The sequence below is a fragment of the Brienomyrus brachyistius genome, chromosome 1, assembly GCF_023856365.1.
Source record: "Brienomyrus brachyistius isolate T26 chromosome 1, BBRACH_0.4, whole genome shotgun sequence".
Lineage (NCBI taxonomy): Eukaryota > Metazoa > Chordata > Actinopteri > Osteoglossiformes > Mormyridae > Brienomyrus > Brienomyrus brachyistius.
The window spans coordinates 30,542,431-30,561,244 of NC_064533.1; the positions used below are offsets into that span (position 1 = coordinate 30,542,431).

General features: G+C 42.6%; 1 protein-coding gene across 2 annotated transcripts in view; it reads right to left on the reverse strand.

Moving 5' to 3' along the window:
* Positions 1-18,814, reverse strand: part of syn3 (synapsin III) — an 84,976-nt gene that overhangs the window by 15,206 nt on the left and 50,956 nt on the right. For both annotated transcript variants that reach the window (XM_049007703.1, XM_049007713.1), the window contains exons 7-9: positions 6,702-6,764; positions 1,396-1,538; positions 109-183 (exon numbers count right to left, since the gene is read on the reverse strand). In XM_049007703.1, the coding sequence (XP_048863660.1) occupies positions 109-183; positions 1,396-1,538; positions 6,702-6,764 (281 nt within the window). The remainder of the gene's footprint in view (positions 1-108; positions 184-1,395; positions 1,539-6,701; positions 6,765-18,814) is intronic.

Below are 18,814 nucleotides of genomic sequence, written 5' to 3' on the forward strand. Positions count from 1 at the left end.
CTAGTGAAATTACGCATCTAAGATCATTTCACCAAATGCATCACGATCTTTGATCTGCACATGAGACGTCGTTTTATGAGAAAGGGGAACACCAAGGGAGTGACGAACCTGTCCGTCATGGCGATCTGCTCCAGCATTGCAGAGCCAGTGTTGGCTTTCCAGTTCCCTGATATGGATTTCCTCCTAGAGAGGCGGAGGTGGGAGGGAAAGAATGACGGATTACAAACGAATAACAGGCCAGGATCAAAAGGTTAATTATTTCAGGTCTTCCCTAGAGACTTGAGGCCTCTCTGTAGCCGAACAGAATGACGCTGTGTTTATCAAAAACTGCTTCACCTGTTTCCGGTGCCTCAAGCTGAACCCGAATTAGTCCACAGGAAAAATAAAGTGATTCATGGAAAAAGAAGCCGTGAGTTCGTAAGTACTGATCGTTACTTATTCTACCCGTTTAAACAAATAGATGCATGCATATAATTATAGAATTTGAAGAGCTGGGATTCCCATTCCATTAGGAAGAGTATTAGCAGTGTAAATGAGAAGATTAGGACTTTACTCTCCATGACTAATACACAGATAATACCGTTTATTCAGTTGCAATAATGTTTCAAATTTAAATCCTAGTCTCATTTGCCTTTGTGACTGAAGGGCATAAAGCACAAGGATGTACCATTGAAAATATCAGCTCAAGGGACAGTGCGTGACATGATTGATCTCACCTTTTATTTCTAGTTTTTAATGGCTTTTACTAGCTGGTAATTTAACTGTGAGGACTCCTTAAAAAAACAGTATCTTTTACACTCAATGAAGCCCTTTACTTGCACAATCCTCCACTTAACTACTGGGTCAGTCCAGCCCCTCTGAGAATCCTGCCCCCTGGTGGCGATCTTGCGACAGTATCATTCCCGAGGTCCCTACAGCAAGTGAAGAGCAAAGCAGCTCATGCGGACCTGATGAGGGAGAGCCGGGGGAGGTATGGAGGAATGCCCGAGTTGAAGCATGACTACTCACAAGCCGTTTCTACATCCTCTTCATGGAGCTTAAGTTTAAGCCCCAGTAAAACTACATAATTAAGCTTCACTAGAAGGCCTTTAATGGGGTAGTGGTGTTGTGCAGTTTAGAAGAAAATGTAAGAATTTTTCACAAGCAGTAAAAAAAAACTAAAATTTAAAGTAAAAAATAAAACGGTAAATTATTTTAGCTATAGAAGTGAGATGATGCCTTATTAACTGCTCCACCTGTAAATGAATTCTGAAAAATATGCATCTCTTACTTTACCATTAGTTTGGGGTGTCATTTCTGTCCCTATATTGAATAATTAATTGAATAATCAAACGTGCTGCTGTTGATCAAACCCTACATATTGTCGTAAGCCACACACTGCATCTCAGTCCTTACATATAGGCCTTGTAATTACTTCCAATTTTCTGGATCCTGATGTCGTATTTGGAGTCGACATAAGGCTCAGAAGTCGCGTAGGTTTTGGCCAAAGCAACGACGCTGGTGACATCCTGGAAGTCATGGGGATTCTCGACTTTAATCTGATGGAAAGACAAGCGAGAGACACGGCCGTTAGACAAGTTTGAGAAGGGTGGACATGGGGCAGGTGACCGTGGTCAGTTGTGCTGACTCGCCTCACCCTTCCCTTGATCGTATCTGACCATGCAAAAAGATGGATTCTCTAGTTAGCTCTCAGTCACAAGTAAAACCAAATGTGATCCAGACACAAACCCTGAATTCTGTTGCTCTTTAGTTCTTGCAAAACAGTTCTTTCGCTTTGCTGAATTTCCCTTGTGGGTTGAACTGTAAACCCTCAAACATCTTCTCCAATAAATCCCGTGGCCCATTTTCACGTCATGTGGATTTGTTCATCAGATGGAGTGATTCTTTCAAGTAATTAATATAAAGCCCAATGTGTACATTTCTGTGGCTTTCAATGCGCCAAGTGTAGACTTAATTATACAATCTTATAGTAGAATCTAAATTTCTGATACAGTGAAACGGTTTCTGGGAATCCGAAAGACAAGATACCACATACGATAAGATAAGGCAGAACGTATTTCAGTTCCGGGGGGGGGGGGGGAGACATTGTTTTGTCCCATGGCACTACAACGACTCCCAGCACAACAACCTTCAAACAACCTCAAACAAGCAAACAACAAATAAGACAGTCTACGCCTAATAAGCACCTTGCAGGTGGTACAGGTGAGGCAGATTTAACCTCTATTAAATTAGACTGTCCAAATAAACAAACGGACAACATAAATCACTATATATGCACATAACAGTGTGGATGGTATAAGTGAGGTATGATTAGGCATGTAGACATGGATGGTGCATGATTTAGTGCTAATGGAACAATAAATTCGCAGGTGAAAGAGAGCTGGGTCAGTGTCCATTGGGGGTGAGGAGATGGAGACTGGAAGCTTTAAGCAAACAAATGGCAATAGACACAAAGAAGCACCTGAAACGATCATACATGGGCCTACAGCTGAAGGTGTTCCTCGAATATGCCTGTAGAGATGACGGGCATCATCATTCAGAACAGAATACAGCCTGGACATCAGTCTACCTTCCACACCCCTTCCTCGCGGCTGATGTCATCCCAACACTGAGCTTTAACATCACCCCGAAAATTTCTCTAGCAGACCTCACTTTGCTCTTCATTGATGCATCACAGAACTTCTGTAGATTGCACTAGTCAGAGCTGCACTTAAAGTCCAGGGCATAGAGAGTCATCTGTAATCACTGCAATTCCACCACAATCTGCCAGATCCATTTGTGATTCAATAATGTGATGCCCACACAAATTATTTAGTACTACTCAGTAAGAGCTCACCAAAGTTTTGAATTAGCATAATCTATTATCCACAGGTATTAAGAAGCTTCATTATATTCTGAAAGCTGGAAATATTGTTTTTAAAGGCTTGAGATATAAATCTAAATGCAACTGCATGTACAGGCTTGTAAATTATGTCCACTCTCTAAGAAAGGGGTATTTCTCCACCCTAAACAGCTAAATGGAGATTGAGTTTAACTTTCCCATGGAGGATTCTTAAAGAGCTTGGCCCAATCTGCCCTTGGTTCCTGCTAGGGAGCGGTTCTGGGTAGGGGTGTCCCAAGATTTTGTGCATTCTCAGGCCATATTTAGCCTGTTTGTGACCACAGTCACTGTTGCTATGATTCACCTTCCTTTTCTTGGGAATGACTTGGAGCCACCACAAGAGCGCTGTGGATGAGAGATCATGGGTCCTCCCGCCCACATAGGTGGTGGTGGTGAGTAAGGGGCAACATCCCACAAGACCAGAAATGTCATGATTCATTGCGGAACAAAAGTCTCTCCCAGCTGTTCCTCTACCAGAGCCGAACGTCTTGTGGCCCTTGGGGTGACCCTGACCTCAGCCTCCCCAGCATGAGAATTGTTACTCATAGTACAAATACTAACAGCCCCCTTAAAACACCATGTCAACATGCTGGTTCCTGGCAAACCATTAGAGCTGTACAGTCTTAAACACCCTACTGTCAGAGCTGTAAAACTGATGTCACTTTTAGTCTAGTGTGTGGTATGTACATTTCCTGCAAGAAAATCTAATGAATATGCTTAGACCCTTCAAGGTTTCGCTAATTAGTACAGCATTATTTTATGGCAGATTCTTCGGTCGTAGTTGATGCAAGAGCCTGAAACCGAGTCAGGCAAAATGACATTATGCAAAGCCGAAGAATTAAAACGAATTCGCTCCCACAAGTGATCGGAGGCCTCGATTCGCTTTTCGTGACATACTGGTAACCGATTGAGGAGAGCCAAAGAGAAAAACCGAAGCGTGACAGCAAAAGACGGTATGATGTTCGGAACTCTAGCTCCAGGCCAAGGCTCCTCTCAGGCTCCAGTGACGCTGCCGACGTGACGGTCTATGCAGAGCACCAAAGCAGAGCTGGAGCGCTTGGCAGCTGGAACTCTACAGCCGCACTGGGCCACATGGGGAAAGACAGCTTACTGGCTGAGGGAAATTAACCAATGGGAAGCGCTGCTCAGTGGATGCCATGTGAAAGAGCTTTTCTGGACACACTAGTCCTCGAGAGTATTGGGTGTTGAGAGCTGTTGTTTTCGCACCTGCCCTCCATAAGCATGGATACATGTGTGTGTGTGTGTGTGTGTGTGTGTGTGTGTGTGTGTGTGTATGAGGCACATGGTGCACTTGCTAATGATCTGCTTAGCTGGAGTGATGCAATATTTCCCTAGCATACCGCCCCAGGGAACAGTCACATGCTAAATCTGTAATCTTCACTGTCATTTACAACAGTTCCATTGCCGTGAGGTACTGGAATGCGATAATTCAGCTGCTGTTCCATCAGAATGCACACAAGGTGAACGGGAAAACACATTCCCTCGCACATGTTTGGCTGGTCCATAGCCCAGGCCTGGCGTATAAGGCACTTCTCGTTTTTCATTGGTTGGCTCAATATCTAGAAGCAGTAAATGGGTGGGCGGGGGTCAGTGGAATGTGTCGAAGGGAGAATTCAGAGCCCCGTTCCAGTCACGCATTCCAGCGGCAGCAATGCGACATCAGAAAGGTGTCCTTCTGCATGCACGGTGGCTGCTGATATAACCACCATACAACCAGAGATCTCAGGAAGGGTCCGGCTCTTTCCCTAGGAACTTAATTTTCCCATGAAATAATCAGTTGGTTAAGAAATAAAATCTAAGACGTCCTCCTTCGCATGACATGCCTTGGAGTGAAAGGCATAGAGGGTCAGGTCACCTGCTGCTTGCCATCCCTGTTTGTGCAGTTCATTGCAGGCCATGTCTTTCTAAAACATAAAACTTTCACAGAGCAAGAACCAGCAGACTATTTTTTTAAAAAGATCAATTTTACAAGGCCTTTTGATTTAGGTTGACCTAGTATTTCAGAGATACTTTACTCTAAACTGCCCTAATGCTATCAAATTGTTCTGATGGTGTACAGGGTTCGGTTTTAACCTTGTCCCTATTGGTGGAGTTTGGGAGAGGCACCCCCGCCCAGTCACCTGAGTCAAAAGATATTCCATCCATCCATCCATCCATCCATCCATCCATCCATCCATCCATCCATTTTCCAAACCGCTTATCCTACTGGGTCGCGGGGGGGCCCAGAGCCTATCCCGGAAGCAATGGGCACGAGGCAGGGAATAAGCCAGGATGGGGGGCCAGCCCATCGCAGGGCACACTCACACACCATCCACTCACACATGCACACCTATGGGCAATTTAGCAAGTCCAATTAGTCTCAGCATGTTTTTGGACTGTGGGGGGAAACCGGAGTACCCGGAGGAAACCCCACGACGACATGAGGAGAACATGCAAACTCCACACACATGTCACCCAGGCGGAGACTCGAACCCGGGTCCCAGAGGTGTGAGGCAACAGTGCTAACCACTGCACCACCATGCCGCCCGTTCAAAAGATATTATGCATGTATTTGGTAGCTGTTTTTGTTAGTTGCTTGAATGCAGTTGTTTACCATCAAAGCTCAGTAAATTGATGGTCTTATGAGATTATAACTGTATTCTAGTACTGTACACCTTTGCATAAGCGGTTTGTTGATACCCTATAGGTAGACAAAATAATATGTGTGCATCAGATACCTGCATTAACACATAGGTTTGTTGGTTAATTGTGTTAAAATTGTATTTGGATAATAAGGCGCTCCATCCTAAGTTGGTCCCTGCCTTGTGCCCGTAGTCTCTGGGATAGAATCTAGATTCCCTGCCACCATGAAAAGGACATGCTGTAACACAAAATGGATGGATGGATGGACGGCATTGTGGATAAGTGAAAAATTTACTTTTGACTTTTAGAAAGTAAATATGGTGATGTGCAAAAGTCTTAAGTAGTCAAATGAAATGTTTAAAGTGACTTATCTAGGTAGTAAATATATATTAGCCCACACAATTTAACATCAGAATATATGCATATTAACAATAATTTCTTCCTTTCTTCCAAAAGGTACTGGTATCTCATGGTTGGCTTCAGTTCCCAAACCTCTACTCATGGGCACCACAGCCATTCTGTGTATTTGGTAAATTTCACCAGAAGCTCACTTAATTAATTTAAACAGTTTATAAGGTCAGTAAGGTAGTGGTTGCATCAAAATATACATGGATGTATTGGAAAGTTGCTGCAAATACTGGGGTGATTTAGGAGAGGCTTTTAAATGGTTAGGCTAACACATTTTAATAGATATAATAGCTATGTATAGTATGTATTATATATAGATATGTAGCAAACTTTTACACCAATATGAAGATTATTTAAACATCATTTTCTATGACTGCCTAAGACTTTTGTACAGTACTGTATGCTGTGTATAACTATAAATGTGCTTTGTATCATTTTAATTTGTGAAATGTTTTATTAGGACATATCATCAGCTTTCTCCAATCTACAAACAGTGGTTGCGCATGGGACAGTTGAAATAGCAGCTAGAATGATGACAGGCCTTCAAATGTAGGTCTCTCAATACCTCCCTAAGCACAAGCAGATGCTTAGGCCGCATGTGTCAACTTGAACCAGATTCAAAATTTAGCGTCACGCTGACACTATGCCTTTGTCAGCTTTGCTAGCTCTGCCTTCGGCCTTGGAAGCTGTGGGCGACCCTCTTAGCCAATGGGAGGTGGGAGAATGATGTCAGTGGGGCGTGGCCACAGAGCAGTGTTACAGGCCTTACCTTTCCCATGCCAGCGTGGGCGTGTCCCATCTTCACCACTACTGGGAAGACCGACGTAGAGACCTGAAGGAAAACACAAGTGAAGCACGTCACACCTCAGAAAAAAAAATAAAATGTAGGAAACCATGAGGAAATAGATCCCAGCCCTGCATGAATACGTAAGCTCAACTTGTTTATTCATCCTTTTAGTGTGGTGAGACTGTGCTAGAGTTTTTAAAGGAGGCCTTTTAAAAAGAAACAGGAAGAATGATGCGATCTTATGTCTGGACAAAGAATTAGTGTTAAAACATACAATTTTCCAATGTACGTTTCCCGGTTAGCAAATATGAGCAGATGACTAGCCTCACCCAACACAAATGTGCACTGTTATTACATGTTTAATTAGGAAACACTATTAGAGGAAACACAAGCTATACAAGAGGCTTCAAAAAAGCAGCAATCTACAATGGCAGGCGCTTCACGGCAAAGGATTAGAATTTTAAAATGACAGTAGCTGTTCTGATGCTTTCGGTTTCACGGGAGCCTGCAGCTGTACGCCTCTAAGCGCTCTGCGCGGCCTTAGTATTCAGACTTTTGCCTAACGTAACGTAACTTCTTTTTTTTTCCTCATTAAGTCTGTGACAGAGTCGTAAAAAGAGGAGTAGGGCTGCATGATTCTGCGCATTTTTTCCCACTGAGAATTGAGATTTTCTCTCACAATTCTTGAGCAATGTGGACCTATTTCTCCTCATTATTAATTATTAATTAGATATCATCTTTATGAAGACGGTACAAGCAAGACATGGAAACGTGCGATACCGATATTGCCAGCTGACATTTAAACTTTAACAATATCCTGTGTTAGCAATACCAAAGCTAATGATATAACTGCTAAAAGAATGGAGATGATTTGCTTTGGATGGTCAAACGTTTTCCGTAGTGGAGGATGAGGGATTTTGTCGGTTCATTCACCATTAATAAGAGGCCTCAAAGCATCAGCTGTGATATGTTTATAATTCAGTATTAAGTCTGGCCCGTATATTAATCTTTCATCTTCCACAAAATAATAAACAGGAAGCTTGGCATGTGTCACCACTGGCAAACCCCCCACCACCCAGTTGGCATGTAGTTCTGAGATTAGCCAGCTACGAGTATTGGTGATATTAGAGAAAAATATATCGCTTATCAGTATCAGTCAAACTTTCCACATCAGTGCATCACTAAAAGCACAATCTTTACGGTAATGGAGCTGTCACACCTACTTTGCAGAACAGAAAGGCTACACTCCTGCTTTTTAAGGAAAGCATCTCCAAATGCAAGAAATACTTAACATGAACTTAAATCTAATCTGCTCTTGATTATAACACTGGTTTTTCTACCCCCTCTTCCTGTCACTTGGTATGTCACAGTCCTGTGATATGTCTGTTTGGTGGTGGGGGTGGGGGGGAAGCTGGGGGGGTGCTTAGCCTGCGATAAAGTTCTGCAGGTGACCCTGCCTTGCTTTTATGCATTTCGCATGTGATGCAGCATTTATGTTGGTAGTTATTTGTCCTGAGAACATTTTTACTTGTTCTTTTCTTAGTTCTTAATAATACAGAACAGTATCCTGCTATCCTATTTTAGCTCCTTCATTATCAGCTGCCATTTAGTGCTAAATAGTGGAAAAATCACGTTACAGGAACGGATTGGTTACAGGTTTGCATGGTGTCTTGTAGTCATGGTGTGTAACTCCTCCAGGGTTTCCCCAGGTAATGCAAATGGTTTGTTCTTTTGATGCAACATCAAGTTCCCATAAAGACATTCAAATAAACTGGAGCTTATCGTTTTGGTAGTTATCACTGATGTTGGGGGCAGCGTGTGGGTCAGTGGGCTAAGCCTGTCTGCCTGTAATCAGAAGGTCACTGATTCAAACAGAGCCTCAGCACGTCTGCGGGTCCTTGCCCGAGCCCCTTAACCCCCAGCTCCCTGGGCACCACTACAGGTGGCAGCCCTTCACAGACAGCTTACTCTATGAGTTGAGGGAGATGTAAGGACACTTTCTCCACAGGGATCAATAAAGTATCGATTATTATGTCTCTCACATATTGAGGCTATTCAGGTTTCACTTATTTCGTGAATAGCTTTTAGACCTTGCCATATTTCTTTCTTTACTTACAATAATAAAAATTAAATCTGTGATTGGTTGGCATTTGTCCCGTTACCCTGAACAGGATAAGCTGGAGGAAAGAATATTGATGGATTTTACCTTCTCGAATACCTCGAAAAACATCTCATACATGCTGACCTTACTGTCATAACTTTTGAAAGTGGTACAACTTACAGTATTTTAGCTCAAACAAATATGACACAGAGGGCATATTTACAATGCTCACAGGAAACGTACTTTATTAATTCCCTTATTTTCAGAAAATGAAAGAGAGGTTGTCTCTTGAGGTTGACACATTGGTAGTTAAAGAACAAACGTGTCATAACAACAAGGATTACACAGTAACATAAAACAGAACAACTCATCCATGATATCAATGGGCATCCTATATGCAGTGAAAAAAATGTTAAATTAAAATACTCAAATTTATGTGAAATAGGGGAGCTTTCAGAAAAATGGGGTGGTGAGATCTACTTTAGCCACAGGCATGAAGATAAAAGAGATAAAGCGAAAAGCAGACTGGTGTATTTAGCTCAGGGCTGTGGGGTCATGCTGACAGTGAGCTGGCCACCTTGAGCCCAAATGCCATAAGAGGCTGGGAATGCTTAAGGAAAATGGTCATTTCCTGGACTGGGTGGGACAGAGCTTTCCCGGTGCCTGGCCGTGATCTGGGGGTCCTCTGCTTGACCGTTCATCAAATGGGGCCCACCCCCGGCTCTGGAGAACAGAAGCCGTCCTGTGAAAAGGACTCACCATGTCCTTCGGGAGTCTCTGCTTCCTTTGCGGAGGATTATGGGCAGATGGAGAGCAAGCCGGTGAAACAGCAACCGCGCCCTGTCTGATTAACGCGGGCTGGGGCCTTGTGACTCCGTGCTGCGGCATACTGAGAGCGCAGTATTTAGTCTGCCGAGTCCTAGATGCCGTCCACACCCCGACACAATCAGATGCATCAATGACGCAAGCAATTATAGAACTTTATATTCCCGAAATTTCAGACAAAACCGTTTCATGCATGGTTTACGAAGTACAACGCAAAGGATTAGTGCCGGAAAAATATCAAATTAGGGTAAATATTTGTTTAGGAACATCTTGTGCTCTTTCGCAAGAGTTAACTATTTCACGGATGATGTGCACCTTCAATTTAACCATTTGGGACAACTAACTGAGAGCAAAGTCCCCACCGTATCTAACTAAAACTGGAGAAGGCCCGAGAAAGGAAAACACAGGTAGCTCAGTTGTATTAATTACTGACATATATATCTAAATGCCTTCCTGATAATCATTTTATTCTTAACACAAGTATTTCCTAACACCATAGGTCGAAACCTACCGTGAATATCTTAAGAAAGCATCAAAAGGTCCTCACTTCTTATGATAGCACTTAATCAGAAGACCTGCTTAGCTTCAGATTTTATCTTGTAGCTCAGTGGGTCCCCATGTCCAGAAGGTTGCTTGTTCGAATCCCATGGTTGGCCGAGTAACATCAACCCTGCTGCAGGAACCCTGGCTGACGCTGCTCTCTGGCCCACACTCAAATGTATCTTTACACAAAAGCGGTGGTGTGATATGAAATGAAAACTTCTCTCCTAACTGTCCACATTGTGCAATGTGCAAAATATAGAAAGATCATGTGGCAGCTGAGGGCAGTGAGTGGCTCAGTGGGCTAAGCCTCTGTGCCTGTGATCAGAAGGTCACCAGTTCAAACCTTGGCAGAATAGTCATATACATGTCCATTGGGATCCCCCCCCCACCTCTAAGGGTGCTGCATGCTGTCTAACCCTGCAGTGTGAGCCCCAAGCCTGACGTCACCCACATGCTATGTGTGTCTCATGGGGAGTAACATGGGGGCAGCAAATAAATGGTCAGCAAATATACGGTCATTTCATTACGTCCATACAGGAAGGCTTTTCTGTGATTGTTAAAAATTTTGTGAAAAATATACCTATTAAGTGGCCAATGTAAAGATTAATTATAGCATGATTTAGCTTAATGAAGTGACTTTGATCATTGCAGTGTACAGACCCAACTGGGCCTCCATAAAATACTGCTGGGAATCCTTCATGCTAAAGCTGAAACATGGCGTCCACCAACACAGTCACACAACAGTGAAACAAGGGGATGATTCAGCTGGCCTCATGGCTGCCTGACCTCACAAACACCAGCATGCCACATTCCAGCTCCGTGAATAAACTTGTGTTCAAGGTCTGAAAAACGAATGGGTAAAGTTTGCAAAACGCTACGCCCATTTCACCCTTAAACAACATAGATTTACCAGAATCCTGCTAGAAAAAAAAAAGAGTATTTTCTTATTCTAAAGAACAGGGGGTTCAGGTTCAATCCGGTCATACAAACCATGGAGCTACGACGATTCAAGAAGTGACTACCAGGTCTCTCAGTACAGGGTCACGGAGGAAGAGCAGGAGCCCATCCAGACTAGCATAGGGGACAAGATATGGGTCCACCCTGGTTGGGATCCCAGTCCTTCACAAGGCTCACACAGAATCATGCACACTACAGGTCATTCACTTGCATCAGTTCACCTACTGTAAGTCTTTGGACTATAGGAGGAAATGCATCTGACATGAGAGGAACATCCACAAAATCCACAGTCGGAGTGATGTGGAAATTCGAACCCCCACGAGGCTCCAGAAAAGTCACGTTATGATTGACGCTTTGCCCAATCTGTAACTGTAACAGAAAGCAGGCCCAGATGGTCCTGTCTTATTGCAAAGTAAAGCCACTTTTTGACTCAGGAAATTCTTCTCGGTACAATAATGAATAGTGGATAGGATTTTGAATATACAGAGCTAGAGTCCTCTTGCACTGACGTCCAAATTAAGGCCTCCAGATGTCTTTAGCAGGACCCTGTCTCCAGCACTGTCACCACAGCTAAGGGAATGTGGTCCTTAGATCCCTAACCCATCCCCTAGCTGCTGCTGGGGTCTTTCAAAGCCACCACACCAAGGAGCATCGAGCCACGCAGATGACAGGGTAGAGGGATCCTGGCTCAAAGCACCTTCCAAAGATTTGCTGGCAGGGAAAGAGGAGCGATGTCACTCACTTAGATACAGCCATCCAAGGGAGATGGGCTAAATAAGGCCGGCAGATGGTTCTGTGGCTTCAAAGGCCAAGTACCTGCAGTGGGTGAGGCAAGTCTGCCTTTCATACGCATGGATTATTTCATGACCGTAGCCACTAGCCATTACCTTTTTAGCTACACAAAAGGCTGGGCACGTTCCCTCTAAAGAGAAAAAAAAAACATTCAATTATTTTTATAGGCTAAGATGTAGTTTTATGCTATTAGTTTGACTTGCGACAGACTGAGACCACTTTTGAAATCATAATATCTTCTTTATAAAAATATGTAGCTGATAGCCCATTTTTGCCACGCATACCAGTGATAGCCCCTAGCGATCGATTCAAAAAAATGTTTCAGAGGTATCCATGCTTTGTGCTCTCATACAGGAAGTCTGTTTGGCTGCGATTAGCAAAGTTGTTACCCGAGAAGGTGAAACATTGAGATTACTGCCGCCACAGTCTGACTGTGGGGCAAGAATATCCCAGACACTGTGTTTTTATCATTTGACAGTTACGGTAGTCTCATAACGTGAGTCACAGGAACTGTTTCAGCTCCTGTTGTTGTGTTGTACCTCCAAACCGTTACAGAGATCTAATGGTTTTGTTGATTACGGTCATAAAGTTTAGGTCCATCTGTTTTCCATTGTGCCCTACAGTAGTCTCTCATTAGGACCAAAACATTCAGGAAGAGTTTATACCAAGGGGATCATAAGCCCCTTCAACACAGATTCTGTTTATCACATATCATATATGCCCTTATAGAACCTCGAATACCCTCAAAATGAACCCCATGACAGACAGCACAGATACGGATGCTTTGCTACTGCTTAATTTGGCTAAAAGCAAAAAAATGATCCTGAGAAGAACCTCCTCAGAGGGACGTCCAGACACTTTAATGCCACCTCTTCCCGGAACAAGTGTCCAGACAGATGTTTGCCGTTAGTCACAACCCAGTGGTGGGTTTATTTTACCATTTTTTTTTTCACCGCTAGTTGGTTTGCGAACATTCGGAATTATATTGCAACATGGTGGGAAAAGTAACTTGTTTCTGATTTTAGCCACATTTCTCTTGTGAAAATAAGCCATAAACGTGATGTGAGTAAAGTAGCTAAATATTTTAAAGGCAAATTTACCGACACTGTTATATAATACAAGGCACCCTCATTGATTCCGCAAGTCGCAATCAAGTCAAAACATATAAAGCAGGCTGGATTTTTCAGTAGGCTTTAAGACATGAACAAAATAATAATGATAATAATTTAATCTCGCCAAATTTAGACTTCTCCCATTTGTCTAAAGCAGAAATCCACATACTTGCAGTTAGTTTGCTGACATTCGTTCTTGACCTTGTGATAAATGGAACAAAGTAATCAGATTAATACATCTGTTATTTTTAAATGCTAATACAGACCTTATCAAACATACTGTTTAAACAATCAGAAGGTGGCTATTTCATATTCTGTATAATGGCAGGCACTCGAGCCCACTCTTACCACTGGCATTTGTATTAAAGACAAAATAATCACAGAAAATGGCCTCGTTTAATTGCGGACTATAAAATGGTGCTATATGTGGGAAAACCGCTTCAGCTACTACGGCAAAAAAACACAGGTGAGTTTTACGATAAAGCCTGTACTGTGCTTTACTGTATAGCCCATTCCGAAAAATAAAAGGAACAATAAAATGCTATTATTCCTGCCGATAAACGCTGGTTTAAATTGTGCAAACAGGAGGTTGGTGTTTTAAACACAGAACCTCCATATTTAACATGGGTTCTTCTTATGTGGGAGTTGTATGTGTTTAATGAATCAATAAAATCAATCAATTAATCAATCAATCAAAACAGTCAACGAAATAAACAAAAATCCGTCACAACCCTCATCAATTTTGAGTCTGAGCTGAGATCTACTAGGGTATACACTAAAGACCATTAAACGTACTGTAAATTAAAACTTTAAAACACTTGACCTGCAGCTTATTTTAATGGCTTTGACTTAATAAAGTAAATACCATTAAAAAGCCCTATCATGAAAAAACAGAAAAAAGATTTGCAATTGTGTCTTTTCTCAAATATAGTTCGAGCAGCTATACATTGGCATTAAGTAAAAAAAAAGTAAATGCTCTCTTCATTTTTCCCGTTTGGCTGGGAGGTCAGCTTCCATTCTGTCAGTTTTCAGTTTTTTAATAACATTCATGCATGCCAATCGTTAAACTCCGAAAGAATCCAAGATCGGTGCCCAGAATCCTTAGATACTAAACTTTTATAGTCTCTCCCACTTCAAAGTTTTTGATCCCAACGGCGAAATGTAAAGAACTGACCCCAGGCTGAAGAAAAGAGGTTTCATCCTATAAACCGAGGCTGTAAAGGAATCCGGGCAGGGACTGGCTATTGTGATCCTGAGCCGGGGCCTCTAACTGGAAGCAGAGGCAGCAGGCTTGGGGAGAGCCAGGTAAAGGTTGGGAAAGCTGGGCAGCAGGTGTTATGCCTGCTGCAGAACAGGACAGTCTGTTCCTCCCACAGACCAAAGACATCCTGTCTCAGTCATCTAGTTGGGGTCCCACAAAGAACTTGCATCCTAACCATGGAAAACCATGTCTTGGACCCATGTGCTTCTTGGAGTAAGTTCTGGGTGACCGCAACCATAGCTGGATAAACTGTTACTAAGAAAGGACAGATGAATAAACACAGGCCTTTTGTTACTCTGACAGGATGTGGCAGGAAAAGAATGCAAGTTGGCAACTGACAAATATGTTTAATTAATAGTCAAAATAACAGGAGGGGCACATACAGTAGGAACTGTGTAAATATACAGCGCAAAGAAGACATAGCTGAAGAATTTAATCACTGGTGAGGGGATGAGTCAGGTGACCCTGATTATTGAACATAGCTGCCTTGGATGTACATATGACTTGTATGTTGTACTTTGCTTTTCCCACAGGGACAATGACGACAGTCCTGTCACGGTCCATAGACCTGTTGCAGCAAAACTGTATTTATTTTTGACCCTGACCCACTCTGGAATTTGATCTTTGTTACTCTTACAGAAGCTCCTTTATTTCCATGTTGTGTTAATGAATCCCATTCCCACCCTATTCACTCTAGCTCTAAAAAGGAAACCCCCTCCCTTATAGACCTCATCCCCCCGGCACACCCCCTGTGTAATATGCTTTTCTTTACCATACCTTCCCAAAACACTCTCGCACTTGCATTTCCCAACATAGCTAGCAAAATGTCATTTTAACATGCCGCCTATGTGAATAAACACATGAGCTGATTTCGCGCTCAGGGGCTGTATCACTCAGGCTTTCTGTTGAATGATTAGCGTCACCTTCTCCAGTTACTTGACTGCCGGCAACATTTTAATTTGTCCGGAACTACCCGAAACATGGGTTTCAATTCACAATAATCCCTGGCCACTGTCAGATAGAAATCAAAGGAATGTGTCACAGCTCTCGTTTACTGGCTAGGCAGTTTTTTATGTGAATTACATGTGAAACAACCTATTCCTTTGATTCCCATACTCACTTCATTCATTTTTTTTATATATTTTTGAGAAATACACAAGGCAGCAATGGCCAAAGCAACTGCCTGTTTGTTTCACTTCAATAGCTATGAATTGGTGTCCTTATTAATTAGCTGTTGTGCATGAGGACGGAGATGCTTGGTAGATGGTAAAGAGCTGCTTCGTCTGAAGCAACTCTTAAATGTATGTCACTCTAAACGACAAGGTTGCCTCAGACATGAACTAACTTAGCAAATGTGAAGCAGCCCCAAAAGAAGAATAACAGGAGGGTCACTATAGATTGTGATAGCAAATGTTGGTGTAACATCTGACTGCACCATTGGATGGCAGTAATTTGCAAACTGCCCCCCTCCTATGGTAACCATATGCCAACACACTCATCCCTAAGGGATTTTGTGAGGTAACTGTTGCCTGTGTTTAGGTGATAAATCTACAGCCTCTCAATTAATGAGGGAGAACAGCTCAGTGATTGGGATGAGGGGAATTCATCTCAAGGGGTTAGTGGCCGACAACCCAAGGACTAACGACTAGGTTTAAAGTATTGGTATGATATAAAGGTCATTCCTCTCTCATTCAGAAACGGCAATCGACATTGCGTGAACCCTGGCAAAACCTCATAGATCACTGGTAGGTGTGATCTTAACTGAAAGGCCCCTTGAGATAGCCAACTATGTACTTCAACAACAAATAGAACATTTCAATTATTTTCACAATTTTTCCTGGTCTTGACCGTGGGTGAGGTTTGTTTTCGTTTCCCTATTGCCAAATGTCCTAAAATACAGCCAGACCCATGCTGAGAAATCAATATTTCATCATCAGAAGGTAAAAAAGTTCTCTGTATTTAGTCCTTCTCTGGATACAAACAGGGTTTGCTTGTGGATATTGACATAAAGGTCACCAAAGAAAGAGATCCAATCAAAAGATAGCAAATACACAAATGACATCCCATCATTGCACTTTGTAAAGTACATTGATTGCTTTGGCTCCCCTGATCCTCGAGGTCATGCTTAAGAACACATTCTCTGACAGTATATCAGAAAATGTACATTGTCTGACAAAAACCTGCATGGTCCTAAAGCTCAATGACAGAGGAATTTTTGCCTGCTGCTCTGAATCCTTTAAGATGCTGGTCCAGGCCCTCTTCAGCTCACTCCTGGCTGACCTCCCTGCCCGCTCCACAAGGCCACCCGAAATGCATCTGCTCTGCTGCTCCTTCATCTCCCACCACTAGCTATCAGTCATGGCCCACTTGTTCTTTTTATAGCCACATTACTGAAGTGTGGCGATTCTGGAGAGCAACATGTGTATTCAAATGGCTGCAGTTCAGAGGCACGCTTCAAGGCGATTTCGAACAGCTGCGTTAGGCACCGACGCGTGCTCATATTTCTAGGGAGGAGACCGAGTAGATAATGCCACACCAACATAAGGTGCTGATGTCTTACTACACTGTACCTGTAAGACCAAAGTATCAACAAACTGGACAATATTCCCTATTATCTGAGATATAAATACAGTGGCAGCTACAACTGCATACATAAGAGCAAGATAAAGCCGACTTCAGCATGCTTGCATAACAGGATTACCTCCTTCGACATGCTCTTGATGGATAGTTGCCCTCATGCGTGGGAATAGTATCACATTGTAATTAGAATGTGAGGTATGTTTTCCTTGTGGAATGTTGTTGGTAGAGCATTGATGACTTCAGATTACCACTATTCAGCACCACGCAAGACACCCCATAGGCAGAAGATGCCTCCACTAGTAGCAATCTGTGGGAAGACAGCATATCTTGTCTACCATCACCATTGAGGTGGTGATTTCTATTCATGCCAAAGAAAGAGCATTACGAGTCGAGGGCAATGAAGAGAATTGGATATAGAGAAACCATAGGAACAAATTATGAAGTTGAAATAAATAAAATAACCATGTAGTTCACCCAAAATTTTGTAGTAAGTATATTTTCTTGTGTAGGTTTTTCCCCATGGTTACCAGATGCAGTTTGATTTGTTTGCCTCACTTGGGCTGCTCATAGAAAGTGTAGGAAGAATGTGATCCAGTGACGTCATCTAGTGTTAGATCCCAAGAACACCAGCTGGCAAAATGACCAACTCGTTCCAAAGTATGCTCACTGGCCACCATGGTGAACCAAGGAGGTTTTCCATACTGCTGTGTGCTGACTCACTGCCTGGTCTCTGAGGTCCACACCCCACTCCATGTCCCGCTTCTGCAGGAAGTCAGGGAAGGAAGGAAACTAACCTAATTATAACATGAGAAGAATGTTTCTGGGGTAACACTGACTTTGGGCCAGAATTTACAATGACTCTGGGCTTCGTCTTCCCGAAAATCTCTGAAAATTTCTCCGATTTCCCCCAGCAAATGGTCATATGCGCATAGTTCATATGTCACAATTTTGCCTCACTACCCAGTTATGCAGTTCAACGCAATAATTTTGGCATCTTCTGACCGCACACAAAATATGTGCTTGTGTAGAGTGCAGACTAGTCATCTGGACTCAGATCTGCTGGTGGTGGGCGTACCATCACAAGCATGAGCTCATTTTACCCATTTGCCATTTTACTTTTGGTACACCGCCGTCGAGAGCATTTGTTTTCAAGTGAAACCTTATTTTACCTTATTCCTTAATATTTTGACAGCTGTCAAGACTCCTATTGCCAGTAACGTAAATGATGGGTTTAAACTATCTTGACCATCGCTCCTTCATACAGATGTGATGACCAAACACGTCTTCACACCTTCATCTATATGCAGTACTGATGAATGTTTAATTGTTTAAGGTTTAGTTGAATGGTACTGAGCTGTCAGTTTGGTGACATCATAGAGATAAGTGACAAAAAAACAGGAAGTTCTGCATATTCCTGGCATGTACTCCTTTGTTTTGCCAGCCTCCTGTCAGGCTGCCACAGAGCATGCACCTCGATAAACTTCAGACTTCAGCTGGCTTTGCACCTAGGACAATATTCTCAGGAATTCCTCACTTAGTAACCACTGACCTTTTCGCTTTGGTCTTAGAAATTTGCCTGTTGACCTGTAAAGTGATGTGAAATGGTCTTTTGTTCCAATGAAAACAATTACCCAGAAAGCTATCCCATAGTATGCATAAACAGATGTCAAAAAGTGATGACTAAAAACTCATTTCGCTCCGCACATTTCACATATGTGTAATCACTGTTCATTAATGCTGCAATTATTATCACTTCAAAAACAAACACCATTCAAATTATCATATTAGGGCTAATAGGAAAAGATCACTTCATCTAAATCCATAATTTATGGTAACCCGAAAACCATGCCAGGACAATAAGACAGATAATGGAGTCATTAATGAATTTCACAGTTGGCTCAGAATCACCTCTTATACACTCTGA